Raw genomic sequence first — 16,964 nt, 5'->3', positions numbered from 1 at the left:
ACAAACTGCCACTGTGCAGAATAGAACAGGCCAGGCAGTCAAACAGACAGAATACGGTGGCAAATATAAAATAAAATACATTGACGTTTTTTTTGTTTTTATGTTTATTAACTCAGGAAAAAAGGAAAATAATCTCCTGAGGGAGAATGGAGGAGGGAGTTGAAGGAAATGAAAACGGGTGCAGTTTAAACACAGACACACCAACAGTGAAAGGGAGACCATAACTGTGTGTGTGAGCAAGAAAGCCAATAGCATCTAATTCACAAGGCACTACATACAAACCGGTAAGGAATTCACATGCTCAGTGGTCGACTTGAAACTACCAGGGAGGATGCAAATACAAACCAGTACCCAAAATCAATATCCAGCCAGGCTCCATTGATCTCTTCAGCCAAGAAGCTCGTCAGACAGAGGAACGCGCGTAATTAATTTTATTGAGAGATCTCTGAGACAACTTCACACGCCACCTCGAAGACCTCCACCAGGTGGTGAAGATGACCCGACACGTCACCTGGGCCTTTCTCCCACCCACCCCGGACATCTATCCCAAATAACGCCTGAAGAAATCCTGCAACATTATCCAGAACCCTTCACACCCTGGCCGTGCGTTGCTCAGTCAGCATACGGTATCATACTGACAGGCTAGGAGACAGCTTTGGTCTGCAACCTCCACACCTCTGAACACTAAAACTGTCAGACCACTGTCCCTGACTCTGCTCAACACAAGCACATTGTAGATATGTCTTTCAATAATGTAGCTTACTAGTCTGTGTCCCATTACTATTATTAACAGTTGTATTCAGATTATTATACACATTATTAACAATTGGTTTTTCATTTAAATCCCACTATTTATCGAGCAGGATAATAATGTTTTTGTCTTGTTTGTCTTGTCTGACTTCTACTTAATTTTTTTAATGTTTTCCTTTTGTATGTCTCATCTGTCATACTGAGAAATGGAGCATGGCAAGGATTCTCACTTGACAAAAGATAAGTTTTACGTCAACCAGATAGACTGAACATTTGTGACCGGATGAGATTGGCTGCGAAGGGTGACAACTGCTGTGGCACGTCCAGGCATAGGTCCCCTGGGAGTGGAGCCGGCCGAGTGCTGTCAGGGTTAAGAAGGAGCGCGGGACAGACAGGTCTGAGGTAGAGAACATGTTCGGATGGCTGTGCGTGTTAGCAGCTCGACACATGTGCTTGACGTTCAGGGAACACGGCACACCTGCCACTGAGTGACGCTGTATGTGACCAGCAATCCATTGGAGTGGCACGCTAGCCGTCTTTAGACTCGAGGGGAGTCTGAAGTGTCAAAATGCAGCATGTACCACCATACACAAACTGGAGCAATGGTCTCGCAGGAAATGTAGATCAAACACCCCACTAAGAGAAAACTCTGTCCTCTAATTAATTCACCAGCGGGAGCCGCCGGGCGGCCTGCGGGGAACATTGTGAGTTTAATGTGGAGAATACTGTAGCGTACAGCTGAATCACGGTTCTCTCATGAATTTAACATCTTCTACCTGGATTTATTGGCAGTGAGGCAGAGGCATTGGTTGTTTATGAGCTTTGATGTGTGAGCCGTACAGCAACCCCTCGATTTTCCTGCAGGGAAAATGAACAGAAACATATTTATTTTCAAACTTAGCTGGTTTTGTTTTCGCCGCTAACGCGCGGCCATCTCTCCAAGAGGGTATCCGTGAATGGCGTTGCCAAAGCGGCCGACGTCCCTGAAAACAGATTTGATTCCCTGTGGTGGAGGACGGACCTGGTAATGCGGAGCTCTACTCGGGACCTGCTGGGATCCTTTCCCAAACAAAGCGCACTCATATGCTCCCGAGCACATTTACTTAGGCTGGGCATAGTGCTCCATCAACTGCCGTTTAATGTCCCGAAAGCAACGATTGCTGGTACTGGCGTTCTGCCCAAACACAGAAAGAGGAGAGAGAAGGTTGTAGAGGTGGGGATGGAGAGAGGGAGCCAGGAGAGAGGGAGAGACAGATAAGCAGGGAGACCGAAAGAAAGAGAAAATACAGACACAGAGAGTGACAGAAACAAAGAGAGAGAAAGAGACAGAGAAAAAAGTGAGATAAAGAGAGAGAAACAGCGAAAAAACTGAAATACAAAAGATATACAGAGAAAGGGAAAGTGACAAAAAGAGAGACCCAGACACCCATGGGAGTGTCTGACGGAGGTGGGACCGTCTGCTCTTCCACAAGGCAATAAAGAATAGGTTCCCACTTAAAACTTCAATGGAACTTATATTTGACTCCCTGGAACTATTTCAGACATAATTTCACAAAGTGCCCACATATTCTGCTGCCATTTAATTCAATTACACAGTCTAGTCTTGGTGTAACGCGAGGCGATGTTCCTCCACCTCGTGGCAAATGTATAATAACACACATTTCTCAGGTTGTCTCAAAGTGGTATATGACATCCAACCTTTAATAACCGTCGTTGGTGTAGTCATTTACTTTTACATTAGCAATAAAGGTTAAATTACATAACATTACATAACATATTCCTTCAGATCTTCAACTTGATGGCGTCACCTCTTCCTAATGGAAAGGTCTTCTCTCCCTGTGTGCAAACTCTATCTGGGCTCACAATGACTCCGGGGCCACCAGGGGCCCCTAAAATTAAACCCAGCGTGGTTCCTATTATCCTTGTCAGGCTTTTACAGGGGTGTAATATTAGACGGCAACCTTGACTTGTATAAAAGGGTGACACCTTTTTTCTGCCCCCTCGAGATGAGGAGTTGGAAAAAATAGCGCCAGCTTACAGCACACTCTAAAATACCACCTGGGTTGTTTATGAAGGAAGTGATGTGTTTCTTTACATGTCATTTAACACAGCGACACAGCACTTTCTGTTTGAGGAACTAACATGCTGAGTCTCTCTGCCACTCTGTGTTCATTCTTTCTTTCATTCTTTCTTTCTCACTCTCTCCTTTTCTCACTCTCTCTCTGTGTGCTCCCTGTCTCTCCATGACCAATTAGATAAAAACAACAGAGGAATCAAGTGAAATGTAATACGTGCTAGCTCCACAACTGACAGACTGGCTAGCACCATCCCATAATTGTCCAATCACGTTGGGCTATTTTAGTCATAGGGGGCCAGAACATCATTAAAATAATTCTGAAAAGTAATTAGCAAACTGCCAATGGAAAACAACTAACTCCCAGCCCAAAATAGACTACTTCAAACTACCAAGATTTGAATAACTTCATTAAACTGAAGCAAAATGTGTCTTATTTTATTTGAGAAAATACTTGGGAAAAGATATCCTAAATGAAATGGCTGGATTTCTGCTGATTTGACAGTTTTCACTGCGGGGGGAACACCTGTTGCCGACCCATGGCATATGCGCTGGTTCCCTCTTTAGTGTGCTATGCAGAGGAACAGTGTTTTTTCGAGTCATCATGTGCCCACAGAAAGTACACCTAGGCGTGCACAGATGGCCGATCATCAAGGCTCACCTCATAGACAGAGCTTGGTCTGGCACACATGACAGCCGGTAAATCAAACGTAAAAAATAAAAACACATTGCTTCAGAGAAGCCGTGTTCCCGCTTTCATGTAGGAGTCTGGATGGATGTGTTTGTCAAGCACCTCATGGTACAGCTTTCATTATTTTCTACAGCAATGGAAACTGCTTTCGCCTACGAGCAAGAGAAGCAAAGAAATACTTAATTGTGTTCACAAGGTGCTGAAAAACACAAAAGACTGGAAAGTACAAACAGGAACAGGCCAATGCTAACCCTTTTTTAGTTTTTTGAACGTTTCCTATTTTTGTGAACACAATCAAGACAACGTGAATCCCATTCATGAGCAATGTCCATTCACTTCCTGATTGGCAAAGCTGAAAAGTTGACCCCTGTGTCGGACACTTCATGAATGTTGGATGCTACACATCTATACATAGATAGTCAATGAGGCACTCTGGTGGGAGAGAGGACATCCTGGTTTGGACCAAATGGGCACTTTCCTCCCGAGTTTTTCCATTTACTCAGAGATGCTGTCCCCCTTGAGTCACCTATAACATTGGCCACATTAATAATTCACAGTGGTGACAAACATCACAAAAGACTTGTGTGCAATATGGCAAAGAGAGAGAATGGAAAGTGCAAAAGGATGAAAATAGAAAAACAAACAAACAACTTAAAGAGAGGGTGGATGAGTATGGGGGGGTAAGTGGTGAAGTGGAGGCACCGGAGCGGAGAGGAGGTAATGTCAGTTGGGTCGTGACGGTTTGACGGATGAGGTACGTTACAGCGCAATGGGTGACCTCGCCTCTCAACCCCCCCGCCGCCAGCTCGATGCCGCCTCAATGACACACGTGCACACATTCGATCGTACACATAGGCGAGCATTAGGCCCAAGCACGCACATAAGCATAAACCCACACTTCAGTGGTAGGCTATATGTGGATCGAAAGCAGCAGCCTATGGCTTCTCTCCTAATTGGGACCAGAGAAATGTCCCAACAAGATCACATTTTTCATAGATATTTTTGGTTCACCAGAAAACCATATTTTCATCCATATTTCCTAACTTTAACTTAACCGGCAATAGGTCTTAACAAGAGCAGTTGTTTTTAATGTTGTACTATCTTTGTGAGGACATCTGGTTGTAATTCGTTCCATTAAACCAAAACACCTTTAAGGCTCAACATCCATTGCGTGACATGGAAGGCATCTTGTCCCACATGCAACCACACAGCACTACTTAACTACAAATTCCCTAACGTTTATTCCTCTGGGCTTTGGCTATCCATGCAGTGTGATCACATTGCACTTCTTCAACTCGCCACTCACCAATCCATTTCACTGAGACAGTGTGCGCACGCAAACCCTCGCCATTAAGCACTTCAAACCTTTCAGATGTTCGTCAAACACTCAAAACCATTCAAACATCTTTCGTGTCTTCACGTGCGTGCATACACACTTAAAAAGTCACACACACACACACAGTATGAAGAACCTGCAAAGAGGCAGAAATGTGCTCCGTGCAAGCTCCAGATGATACACTTACAGGTGCATCCAAAAAAAATTGAATACCGTGGAAATGTTTTTTTTCTGTAATTCTAATCAAATAGTGACACCTTCATATATTCTAGATTCATTACAGATGAAGTGAAACATTTCAAGTCTTTTTTGTTTCAATTTTGATGATTACTGCTTATAGGTCATGGCATTATCCAGTAACTCAAAATATTAGAATAAAACATTTCCTTTTGCATGAAGTACTGCATCAGTGCGGCGGTGCATGGAGGCAGTCAGCCTGTGACACTGCTGAGGTGTTATGGAAGCCCAGGATGCTATGATAGCGACCTTCAGCTCGTCTGTGTTGTTGGGTCTGGTGTATCTAATTTTCCTCTTGACAATTTTCCTCAGGTCAGGTGTGTTGGCTGGCCAATCAAGTAATACCATGGGCAGCAAACCAGTTACCAGTCGTTCTGGCACAGTGGGCAGGTGCCAAGTCCTGCTGGAAAAGGAAATCAGCATCTCCATAAAACTTGTCAGCAGATGGAAGCATGAAGTGCTCTAAAATCTCCTGGTAGGCAGCTACATGGACTCTGGACTTGATAAAACACAATGGACAAACACCAGCAGATGACATGACAGCCCAAATCATTGACAATAGACTTAAAACAAGTTGGATTCTGTGCCTCTCCACTCTTCCTCCAGACTCTGGGACCTTGATTTCCAAATGAAATGCAAATTTTACTTTTGTCTGAAGAGAGGACTTTGGACAACTGAGCAACGGACCAATTATTTTTCTCCTTCACCCAGGCATTTTTCTCCTTCACTTCTGATGTTGTCTCTGGTTCAGGAGTGGCTTGACACTGGGAATGCGACACTTGTAACTCATTTACTGGACACGTCTGTGCATGATGGCTCTTGATGCACTGACTCCAGCCTCAGTCCACTCCTTGTGAAGCTCCCCCAAGTCTTTGAATCAACTTTGCTTGACAATCCTTTCAAAGCTGCAGTCATCCCTGTTGCTTGTGCACCTTTTCCTACCACACTTCTCCCTTCCAGTCAACTTTCCATGAATATGCTTTGATACAGCACTCTGCAAACAGCCAGCCCTTTCAGCAATGACCTTCTGTGGCTTATCGTCCTCCCGGAGGCTGTCAATGAGTGTCTTCTGGACGACTGTCAAATCAGCAGTCTTCCCCATGATTGTGGTTGTATGTATTGAAGTTTCAGTGAGTTAATTAGCTGATTAGAGCTCTTCTACAGTACAGAAATGTCGACCTGAGATTTTTTTGTAAATATCTTGAGATACTGGATTTTTGATTTCCATGAGCTTTAAGTCGTAATCATAAAGACTGAAACAAAAAAGGCTTGAAATTATTCACTTTATGTGTAGTGAATCTAGAATATATAAAGGTGTCACTTTATGATTTTAATTACGAGAAAAAAAGTACTTTTCTACAAATTTTTAAAGATGCACCTGTAGAGCGCAGGAACCCAAGCTGTCCCTCCTTAGGGGCCTCTGGATCCTCCGGGGAAAGAGTCGATGATGAGAGATGTGAACAGATGAATGGATGGATAAACAACACAGGTAAATAGATGGGTAGACTGATGGGAAAGTTACGGCCCCGGGGTTTGTTGAGAAAACCATTCTGTTCTCCGTAAGCTCTCAAAGGACATCACTGTCCAAGTCACCGACTGCAGGCGTTTCTTGTTTTCACTAAGAAAACGGAAAGACAGCCTGTGAAGCGTTTTTCGGCTTTTGGACGCTAACAAGGTGAAACCTTATTTGAACCCCACCTTATTATATACTGGATCGGTTGAGAACTTTCCGCTAGAGTTTTTATTTGTTATTTCCATCAAGAACACACTGGGGGTAGCTTGATCCTCAGGCCTTGTTTTTAACACCACAGGTTGAGTTTCGCACCACCTACGACGGTGCTGGATTGGGACCAATTAGAGAACAAAAGAAGAGAAAGAAGGTCAACTTTGGTAAAATTACACAGTCAATAGTTTCGTTTTAACATCCCTGAAAGTAAGCTTCAACACAGCTTTAGTGACACTGTACAGATAGTCAGACCATCCAAAGAACATGGTTCCACCAAACCTGATTTCTTAAACCACATCTTTTTCAAAACCCAACTATGTCCTTGTGAGAATCCCATAGAGAAATAGATGTAAACTGAGGCACTATGTGGAAGAGTGTCCACTAAAATACTTACACATATAAAAATAACATGCTTCATCACCAGGATAAAGCCAGTGGACCCTGACTTTGGTTCTCTAAACCCCCACTTCAATACACTCCCTTCCCAGTGTGTGCACCTAAGCTGCAATTAACAACATGTCGCCCAGCATTCTCCTCATCTCTGTTCTGGAGACCAGGTCATGTAATTGGTGCCCTTGGAAACGGTAGGGGAAACATCACAAATCGGAGGATGGGACGATTAATTTGCAGACGGGGGGAGGTCGAAGGCCTAAATCAGGCAATGTCGGCATAATTTCATTTTCCCTGATTCCCCTTGGCCTTCGGCATCCCCTGCACCCCCCCGGCATGTTGGCCTCGCTCCCTGATTGCTTTGGCGTTCGCCGCGCCCTCGTAACCGCCGGTGGGAGGTCGCCAATGGGAAGGCGCTGTTGTTGTCGGCGTGGAGCGTCTGCAAGGCACACGGCTTAATTAAAAGGGAAGATGTGAGGTGACTTGAGGGCCCTGGCTGTCTCCCGAATGCCTCCCCGTTATGTCCCCGGAATGTTCTGGGAAAGCAGAGGAGAAAGGACGGACAGCACCCAGCTAGTGCTGAGGTCGCAAAGGTCAATGGAGAATGTCTGCAGGGACGTTTTTACTGACACTGGTGTGTATATTATGATTAATATACGCTGTTTCTGTGTATTGGTTACAGTGCAGAACAGCTGGGATTGGTTCAGCTTGAAAACAGTTGCTGTAATTGTACCTTTTTATGGCGGGACATGACAAAGCCAAAATCAATCTGTCGACAGTATGAAACCCTTTGAGATCTAAACTATTTTTCAGTGGGACATATTGAATATGAATCAAACAAACATCAAGACCACCGTACAGTAATGTATAGTCTAATTGCAACCCTCCATTATAATTTGTAGCATAAAAAAGATTGTCAGCAGGCAACAGAAATGTTTTTTGTTATTTTTTTTTTCTGTCATTAGTTAAGAGAGTGGGACTTAACCCTAAGGTTGTAGGGGCCATGGTTGGTCTTCCTTAATACTGGTGAATAAACTTTCCAAACACACCAAAAAGAGGTACTGGCACTATTTAGAACCCCTGCCACACTTCCTGTTCACACCTAAAACACAACTTCCTGTTAATCAACAGCCTCACCAGGACCTCAGTTTCAGCCACAAACAGAGAGAGAAACCGGCACACTCACTCACGCACGCTGTTAATCATCTCCTGACCGGTCTGTTCTCTAAATAAAAGAAAAGAGAATTTCTATTGTTGTCATGTCCTTGATTTCACAAAGCTAGCCTATATTTAGAAGCATTGAGCCTCCTTTAAGTAGCCTATTTTAACACCACCTTGACTGCCTTCTATGTTTAGAAGTCTTACAACTATTTTCTTTTTTGCTCCTAGGTGGTTTTTTTTGCCCAAATTGTGGCAGGCTCATAGTAAAAGTATATTTAAATTTCCTCATCCCCAGAATGTGCATACAAATATTTGTTTCCAAAAGATGTCCTCGGGCAGTTTGGTCAAAGCGGCGAGTGCTTCCGCGATATCCTTTAAAACAATTGACCTCACTAAAGAATGCCCCCTGGTGTACTGCACCCGGCTTTCAGACCGTACTCCCTTCCAAACGTCAAGAGCAACCAAACAACACAGCATCGCATAAATCCAGCTAATTTGCAGGCTAGTCTCAAATGGAAGTTGATGCACTGGACACACACCCGCCCACACGTCCCACGCGAGAAACGTCCGTGCCTGCGTGTTTGGCGTGCGTTGCTTATTGTGGGTGTGTGTGTTTTTTGAATCACATGGAGATTTATATAAGAAACCTGCGGGAGGAGAGAGGAAGTCGCCAGGGGTAACGACAGTGGCGGATAATTACAGATCTGCACCGCTGCCATGTTAATCATGTTGCCCCGGTGATAAGGGATGAGGCGGCTGGCGGTGGGGCCGGGGGGTTACTGGGGTGGCCAGGGCCGTAGCACTGAGGGGGATCCAGCTGTCAGTTTGACGCGCCCTTTGGTTTCCCCGCGTCCCCTGCTTGCCAACGTGGCGGGTGGGGGGGGGGGGCTTCCCCAGAGTCGCCATGTCTCAGCACTAATGAAGATGTGACAGTCCGGGTCCGTGACTGGCGGAAAGAAGGATGGAGAGGGACGGCTCACGGAATGTAAAAGAGAAAGAGACAGAGGGGGAGACAGCGTGGCAGACAGAACGTCACAAGCCGAAAAGTCTCCGGTCAACTTTTACCTGCCCTTGAGCAAGGCACTTAATCCTAATTGCTCCTGTAGGCCCCTCTGCATAGGAGGCTATGCTAAATGACACAAGGGAAGGAAGGAGATCAGCGAAGTGGCTGAAGGTGTGTTCTTCAGCCAGTGCTGCTTGCTCATCTGTGTCTAGGATAGGAAGAAAAAAAAAAAACTTTTATTGTTACTAATGGAACTCACCAGAGAGCTAGTGTAGCTTGGGTCAGACGTGTCTTCCTGGAGGTAGCGGGACAGGCCAAAGTCAGACACCTTGCACACCAGGTTGCTGTTGACCAGGATGTTGCGGGCAGCCAGGTCCCTGTGGACGTAGTTCATCTCTGCCAGGTACTTCATGCCCGCCGCGATGCCACGCATCATACCCACCAACTGGATCACTGTGAACTGTCCGTCGTTTTGCTACGAGAGAGAGAGACAGAGTGAAAGGGAGGAAAAGCGGGAGAAAAATTGTCAGTTGCTTCATCCTTGTTAGTTCCTTTCTTGCTGAAGGAACAGGAGAATACAGAAGTCATGTCAAAAACATCTGCAAAGTGACTGTATGGAAACTTTTCATCTACAGGCCCATCATCGGGCTTTTCAGCTGAGATGTCAACAACAAACAAGACATCCTTTGCACATGTCTACAGTGTGGCAGCATTAGGCAGGGAGAAGTGCGAATCAGCCCTGGTTTGGCTCGAATGGGCGGTTCTATTTGGATTCCAGTGCAATCAACTTGACAACCACAACAACGTGACAGTAAAAGAAGCAAACGTAAGCAACGGAGTACATTCCGGGTGAGTGTCAAGGGCCACGCCTAGCCAACGTGTTCCTGACGCTGAAAAGCTGGGCTGCGAATTCCCCCAATGACCTTTGGGATTTGCTCCGAGATTAGAAAAAGCCTACGGATACATCCCTGTCACTGAAGCCAGAATGTAAAGGTTTGGACAAGGATAGAACATCAGCCTTCCCACTTGGGTACAATTTTCTAAACACAAACACACGCACAGGGTGTGAAGAACAGCATCAACCGGCTGCAGAACCATCTCTTTGCGACCTACTTCTCGATGCGGCAAAACCTGTTATGTCTATGACGGAGTCAGTAACTGAAATGTCAATTAAAGTGATATATGTTGGTTTGAATTTGATTGCGATCGGACATATCGTGCTATCAACCCAAGTCCCAGACAGCTCCCTTGTCTGGATTCTAATCTCCAGTTTGACATCAAAGGAAGGGAGGCAATTCGTTTTGATTCACAAATTGGATTCTTCAAACGCTGTCCCGTCCAAAACGTCTTGTTCGAGGATGTTTCCAGGGAAAATCTCACCATTGTCCATCACCCTAAGTAAAACTCAAAACTCGGAGGAGCCCTCCCCTAACCATCCAACCAGCCAACAACCCCCAAACCCCACCTAGTCTCACCCAGGGTCTCTGGCGCTCAGAGGAGCTTTGAACCCGACACACAGTAACAAATAAGCGGGGTAGGGAAAGATCGATGGGAACACAAGTCGGATGTGACGGCTTGCAAAGCCAACTTCAAAGGACCCCTTTTAAACCGGCGCTAGATCAAAGACGAGTGCGAAAACCGATCCACGAGATGGAGGGGAGAAAAAAAAAGAAATGGCCGAATATTGATTAAGCTGTACATTCGCTCGTTCCTTGCAGCTACAAAAGAGCGAGGGGGATAGGCCGTTACAGGCACGGGGTGTGAGCGGAGGAAATTAACTAGGACAACATAACTGCTATTTTGTGAAGGACCGAATCGCTACATTCGCAGATCGTCCGGACTTATGCCAGGTTTTCCCAAATCCCTGGAGCTATTCGAGGCTTTAGAAATGCACGCGGCTCTGAATCTTTGCATGCTAATGGCTGGTCGCGGAAATTCTGCACTGCATCAGCCCTTTGTTCGTGGCTCTTTGGCTCCAGCCACAGAACCACTGTACCCATCCACTTAATCTGTGTAGCATGCAGCGCATCTCCAGACACGTTCTTAGCCAATACTTTAAGTAAACTGTAACAAACGAATAATGTTACAAAGGATTTTTTTGTTGTTGATTCAGAAAGCAGGGTTTAGGAATTATTAATAAAACAGGATTTATGCATTTTCTATGAAGCAGAATAGCAGGAAAACTCTCCATGTTACATGTTCATAGTGTCTTAGACTGGGAGTATTTTGATTTTTGAATTAAGGTTAATAAGATTACTTAGACATACTGATCCTGGGTCAGCACTCTTGCCTTAAGAAGCTTGGCCAATGCGACACCTGTTCCACAACTCACCCTTAGGAAGGAGTCCAGTGCTCCGTTCTCCATGAACTCAGTGACAATCATGACTGGCCGACTCTTGGTGACCACACCCTCCAGCCGTATGATGTTGGGATGGTCAAACTGGCCCATGATCGACGCTTCGGACAGGAAGTCCCGCCTCTGCTTCTCCACATATCCGGCCTTTAGGGTCTTGATGGCCACATAGATCTCCCTCTGCCTGGCAGCTTCAGGCGACCCTTGTACACCTCGCCCAAACTCACCTGGGGGGGGGGGGGGGCATCTGCTTAATGATGTAAATGACTGTTGCTGGTTTAAAACACTATCATGTATTGTTCAATACCTGAGGGAGGAAATTCTGTTAAGCATATAGACATACTGAGCCTCTTCCTTTGCTCCACCCATTGGTATTGTCAGAGAAAGCATTCAGGCGAAACAACAGTGTGGGTGAGAGGAATTGCTTATTAAATATATTTCTGTTTTGGGGGGTTGATTTGTTAATAGTTGCTGATGGAATTTACATTCATTGGTGCCAGGAGAAGGAAGACCAACCACAATGCTGATTTGCTTTGGCCAGAACCCTCCTCTTGAGATAAGAAGGAAGCAACCTATGCAAGTAGCCTCCCTAATGCTAATTTTAATGTTAACAGAATTACATGAAATGTTGAAGACTAGTATTGAAGTGTTTCACTACAACTAGGCGTAAATACATCTGGTTTCAGATTTTTTTACATATTTTTTCTTTAATCAGCAGTGGGTCCATCCTGTTCCTTGCAGCTTAGACTCCGAGTGCATTCATAAAAGAACTGAAAAAGACTGACAACCCAACAAATTCACAGCAAATACAAACTATTCCTAATCCTTAATTACTAATCATCCTCCAGGCATCCCGCGGAGATCCCACGCCACGGATAACAAAACACAGAAATCTGTAATTAGCGAACTCCCCATGTCCTCCGTCTCCTCCCTAACCCCTCATCCATCCCAGTTCCCTCGCACCTATTCAATGCAGTGAGCACTGGCCAGACCCGAGAGTCGATTCCAGTACATGTCTCATTAGCCCGCTGTTATTTTAGTCTCTTTATGACTCCAACACACTAGCACAAACTAAGTACAGCCAACCAGGTCTGGCCTGGCACTAGAAGGGGAGGACATGTCCCCAGATAGACAGAGAATGAGAGAGAGAGAGAGACAGAGAGGGCGAGTGGGACAAAAGAAAAAGGAGGGATAGGGAGGGGAAGTGAGAGAGAAGACAGAGATAGATGAAGAGGAAAACGACAGTAAAAAGGAAAAGAGAAAGAGACAGAAAAAAGACAGAGAATAAAACAGTGAGACAAGTATGAGAGGAAAGAAGAGAGGAAGAGCGAGAGGGGAGTGCTACAGGCTAAAGCTATTTTCTGGAGCTACCTAGCTGGGGGATGCCAGTTGGCCTATATGATAGCAGTGCAGGGCACATGACAGCAAGCATGTCACGTACCTGCCAACTTAAGCAAGTCTCATTGAGCACACTCACGCACACCACATTCACGTGTGCGCACACACACGCAAACCCCATACCTATCACCCACAACCCCTAAGCAACTGCCCTCAAACACCCATTCAGACCAAGTTACCTGCGCCAATGACCTCTTCGATTTTGACGGTGGAGACGTCGATCTCCTTGGCAAACTCTCGAACGGCCTCGTTGGGGTCCTCGTAGGTGAAGGGGTCGATGTAGATCTTCATCCCCGGGGAGCCTGAGAAGTGGGTCGGGCAGCCCAGTGGGGAGGGGCAGTTAGACATGTCGGCTCTCAGGGAGAGCTCTAAAACCAATCAGAGTGACCAGTGAATATTCCGGAAGAGTTCAGAACTTGGTGATTTTAGAGGGTGTTAATGGTGATGGTGAAATAAGCAATGAGAAGACTCACTTCACATGCCTATGGAGTGTGTGACAGAATGGAACATTGTCAGTTTGAATACATGGTCAAACAAATATTTTCCAAGTTTAACCCAACCCAATTTGAATTACACAGGTATGGGGAGCTGCCACACAATAGGGTTAACTGTCTTGCTTCAGGACAGAACAACATATTTTCTCTGGGATAGTTGGCTCTGGGATACGATCTGGCAACCTGTCAGTGTAACCGCTAGGCTATCAGACACTCTGTTAAAGGATAGTTCTGTAGTAACATGACCTTTTAAAAGGTTTGTATAAATAAGTATTACATTTCCAGGAATCTGACTTCGAGTGGAGGAGAACAAGCAGCTGTATGGGAACAGAATCACCACTGTCCATTAAGACTCCTTTTAACTCTCTCCTAGAAACAAGCTATCCTAACTAATAAAGTGACGTTCAATAAATGCGTTTTACCCAACAGTAAACAAACAGAGCTGATATGGAGAAAAAGCGATGACAAAAATGAGTGCCAGAAACAGAAACACTGAATGCGCACACAAACCGAGAGAGAAAGAGAGAAAAATGAAGGCTGCCTTTTCCCCTCCCTCTCTTCATCTTTGCCCTTTGATAGCGGCAGAACCAATTTCGCCCTTGCCTCTCCCCCTTGCAGTTCATACACTGATAATACAGCCCGCTATCAACTGGCTCTTAAAGCCAGCGACAGATAAGTGATTATAGTCCACCGGCTGAGGGATGTCTGGGAATGGATGAACGCCTGTTTCCGGGTCAGATGAGATGGCTCACGGGCATTGAGAAACATATTCAACACATGCAGTGATAACAACGAATAGCAACCTGCCTTGTATTTCCATTTTAGTCCTTTAACAGACACTCTTATCCAGATTGTCTCACAAAAACAATTAGGATTAGCTGTCTTGCTCAAGGATGGAAGGGCAGAAGTCAGGGATTCGATCTACTAACCAATCGGTTAACAGGCAAAATGCTCTAGCAGTTTGCTACTGGCTGTCAGCCACATTGTAAACTGAATTTGACCAGAGGGGAACTCTGGTCAAATTGATTATGGTCATCGGAAAACAAAACCACATGGGAGACCCAACACATTGACTGGCATTCTCTGACTGGGTTTGGGGCTATGGCAAACCGTGACATAAACCTATCATCTCCACGCGAGCATTGTTTCAACCACAGCTATTAGCTTTGCATGTGGGGTGCAGTTAAAAAGCAAAGCCGTCTCAAGTGGCAGAGGGCTGGCTGAGTTCTAGAGGAGAACGAGACCGAGGCAGCTTACCTTAAGCTCTTGACTGGAAGCTCTGGCTAGTTAGTAAACTAATTATCTTGAACCATATCTCTGCAGATGTTAATTGCTGATTAGAAACTCTGTGGGAGACTGGATTACTGATAAGCGGGGAGTAGGGAGCTCGGCACGCGATAACGGCATTCTGTACATGTTAGCGACTGAAACCCAGACTCATAATAGTGTCGGAGGCCAGTCAGGAATCTTCTCTTTGTACACAGGCAGGCACTCATGAACATATATGCAGAGAAGGCACTGCACGCACTAGCTTTTTATTTCAAATTCCAAATAACCATGCCCACTTTCATGTATTATTTAAATAGCAAACAGTTTATCTTCTCTCTCGCTCTCTTTCTAACACACACCTCTCTCTCTCTCGTCTGAAGCCCTGTTTAATATTTTCACGGCCCACAGATAAAAATGTATTTAAGCCTTAATATTTTATAGCTTGAGTTTGAGCGGGAAGAGGGGGAGAAAAAGACAAAGAGACAGTGAAAGACAAAGAGATGGAAACATTATATACATACAGTGGGGGGGGGGGGGGGGGAGTATTTAGTCAGCCACCAATTGTGCAAGTTCTCCCACTTAAAAAGATGAGAGAGGCCTGTAATTTTCATCATAGGTACACTTCAACTATGAGAGACAAAATTAGAAAAAGAAATCCAGAAAATCACATTGTAGGATTTATTATGAATTTATTGGTAAATTATGGTGGAAATAAGTATGTGGGTCAATAACAAAAGTTAATCTCAATACTTTGTTATATACCCTTTGTTGGCAATGACAGAGGTCAAACATTTTCTGTAAGTCTTCACAAGGTTTTCACACACTGTTGCTGGTATTTTGGCCCATTCCTCCATGCAGATCTCCTCTAGAGCAGTGATGTTTTGGGGCTGTCGCTGGGCAACACAGACTTTCAACTCCCTCCAAAGATTATCTATGGGGTTGAGATCTGGTGACTGGCTAGGCCACTCCAGGACCTTGAAATGCTTCTTATGAAGCCACTCCTTTGTTGCCCAGGCGGTGTGTTTGGGATCATTGTCATGCCGAAAGACCCAGCCACATTTCATCTTCAATGCCCTTGCTGATGGAAGGAGGTTTTCACAAAAAATCTCACGATACATGGACCCATTCATTCTTTCCTTTAAACGGATCAGTCGTCCTGGTCCCTTTGCAGAAAAACAGCCCCAAAGCATGATGTTTCCACCCCCATGCTTCACAGTATGTATGGTGTTCTTTGGATGCAACACAGCATTCTTTCTCCTCTAAACACGACGAGTTGAGTTTTTACCAAAAAGTTCTATTTTGGTTTCATCTGACCATATGACATTCTCCCAATCTTCTTCTGGACCATCCAAATGCTCTCTAGCAAACCTCAGATGGGCCTGGACATGTACTGGCTTAAGCAGGGGGTCACGTCTGGCACTGCAGGATTTGAGTCCCTGGTGGCGTAGTGTGTTACTGATGGTAGCCTTTGTTACTTTGGTCCCAGCTCTCTGCAGGTCATTCACTAGGTCCCCCCGTGTGGTTCTGGGATTTTTGCTCACCGTTATTGTGATCATTTTGACCCCACGGGGTGAGATCTTGCATGGAACCCCGGATCGAGGGAGATTATCAGTGGTCTTGTATGTCTTCCATTTTCTAATAATTGCTCCCACAGTTGATTTCTTCACACCAAGCTGCTTACCTATTGCAGATTCAGTCTTCCCAGCCTGGTGCAGGTCTACAATTTTGTTTCTGGTGTCCTTTGACATCTCTTTGGTCTTGGCCATAGTGGAGATTGGAGTGTGTTAGTTTGAGGTTGTGGACAGGTGTCTTTTATACTGATAACAAGTTCAAACAGGTGCCATTAATACAGGTAACGAGTGGAGGACAAAGTAGTCTCTTAAAGAAGTTACAGGTCTGTGAGAGCCAGAAATCTTGCTTGTTTGTAGGTGACCAAATACTTATTTTACCGAGGAATTTACCAATAAATTCATAAAAAATCCTACAATGTGATTTTCTGGATTTCTTTTTCTAATTTTGTCTCTCATAGTTGAAGTGTACCTATGATGAAAATTTGTATACAGTTCCAGAATAATTAAGAGA

The 16,964-nt window shown here is 44.9% G+C and overlaps 1 protein-coding gene across 1 annotated transcript in view; it reads right to left on the bottom strand.

The window, feature by feature from the left end:
• The window catches only part of LOC105018039 (ephrin type-B receptor 1), a 249,021-nt gene that overhangs the window by 20,795 nt on the left and 211,262 nt on the right, over positions 1 to 16,964 (bottom strand). Inside the window, exons 10-12 of the mRNA XM_020045462.2 lie at positions 13,299 to 13,487; positions 11,701 to 11,948; positions 9,628 to 9,843 (exon numbers count right to left, since the gene is read on the bottom strand). Coding sequence (XP_019901021.2) covers positions 9,628 to 9,843; positions 11,701 to 11,948; positions 13,299 to 13,487 — 653 coding nt within the window. The remainder of the gene's footprint in view (positions 1 to 9,627; positions 9,844 to 11,700; positions 11,949 to 13,298; positions 13,488 to 16,964) is intronic.

This window comes from Esox lucius, chromosome 3, assembly GCF_011004845.1.
Source record: "Esox lucius isolate fEsoLuc1 chromosome 3, fEsoLuc1.pri, whole genome shotgun sequence".
Taxonomy (NCBI): Eukaryota; Metazoa; Chordata; class Actinopteri; order Esociformes; family Esocidae; genus Esox; species Esox lucius.
Note: the sequence above shows the minus strand (reverse complement) of the source record. Positions and strands in the feature narration are given on the sequence as shown.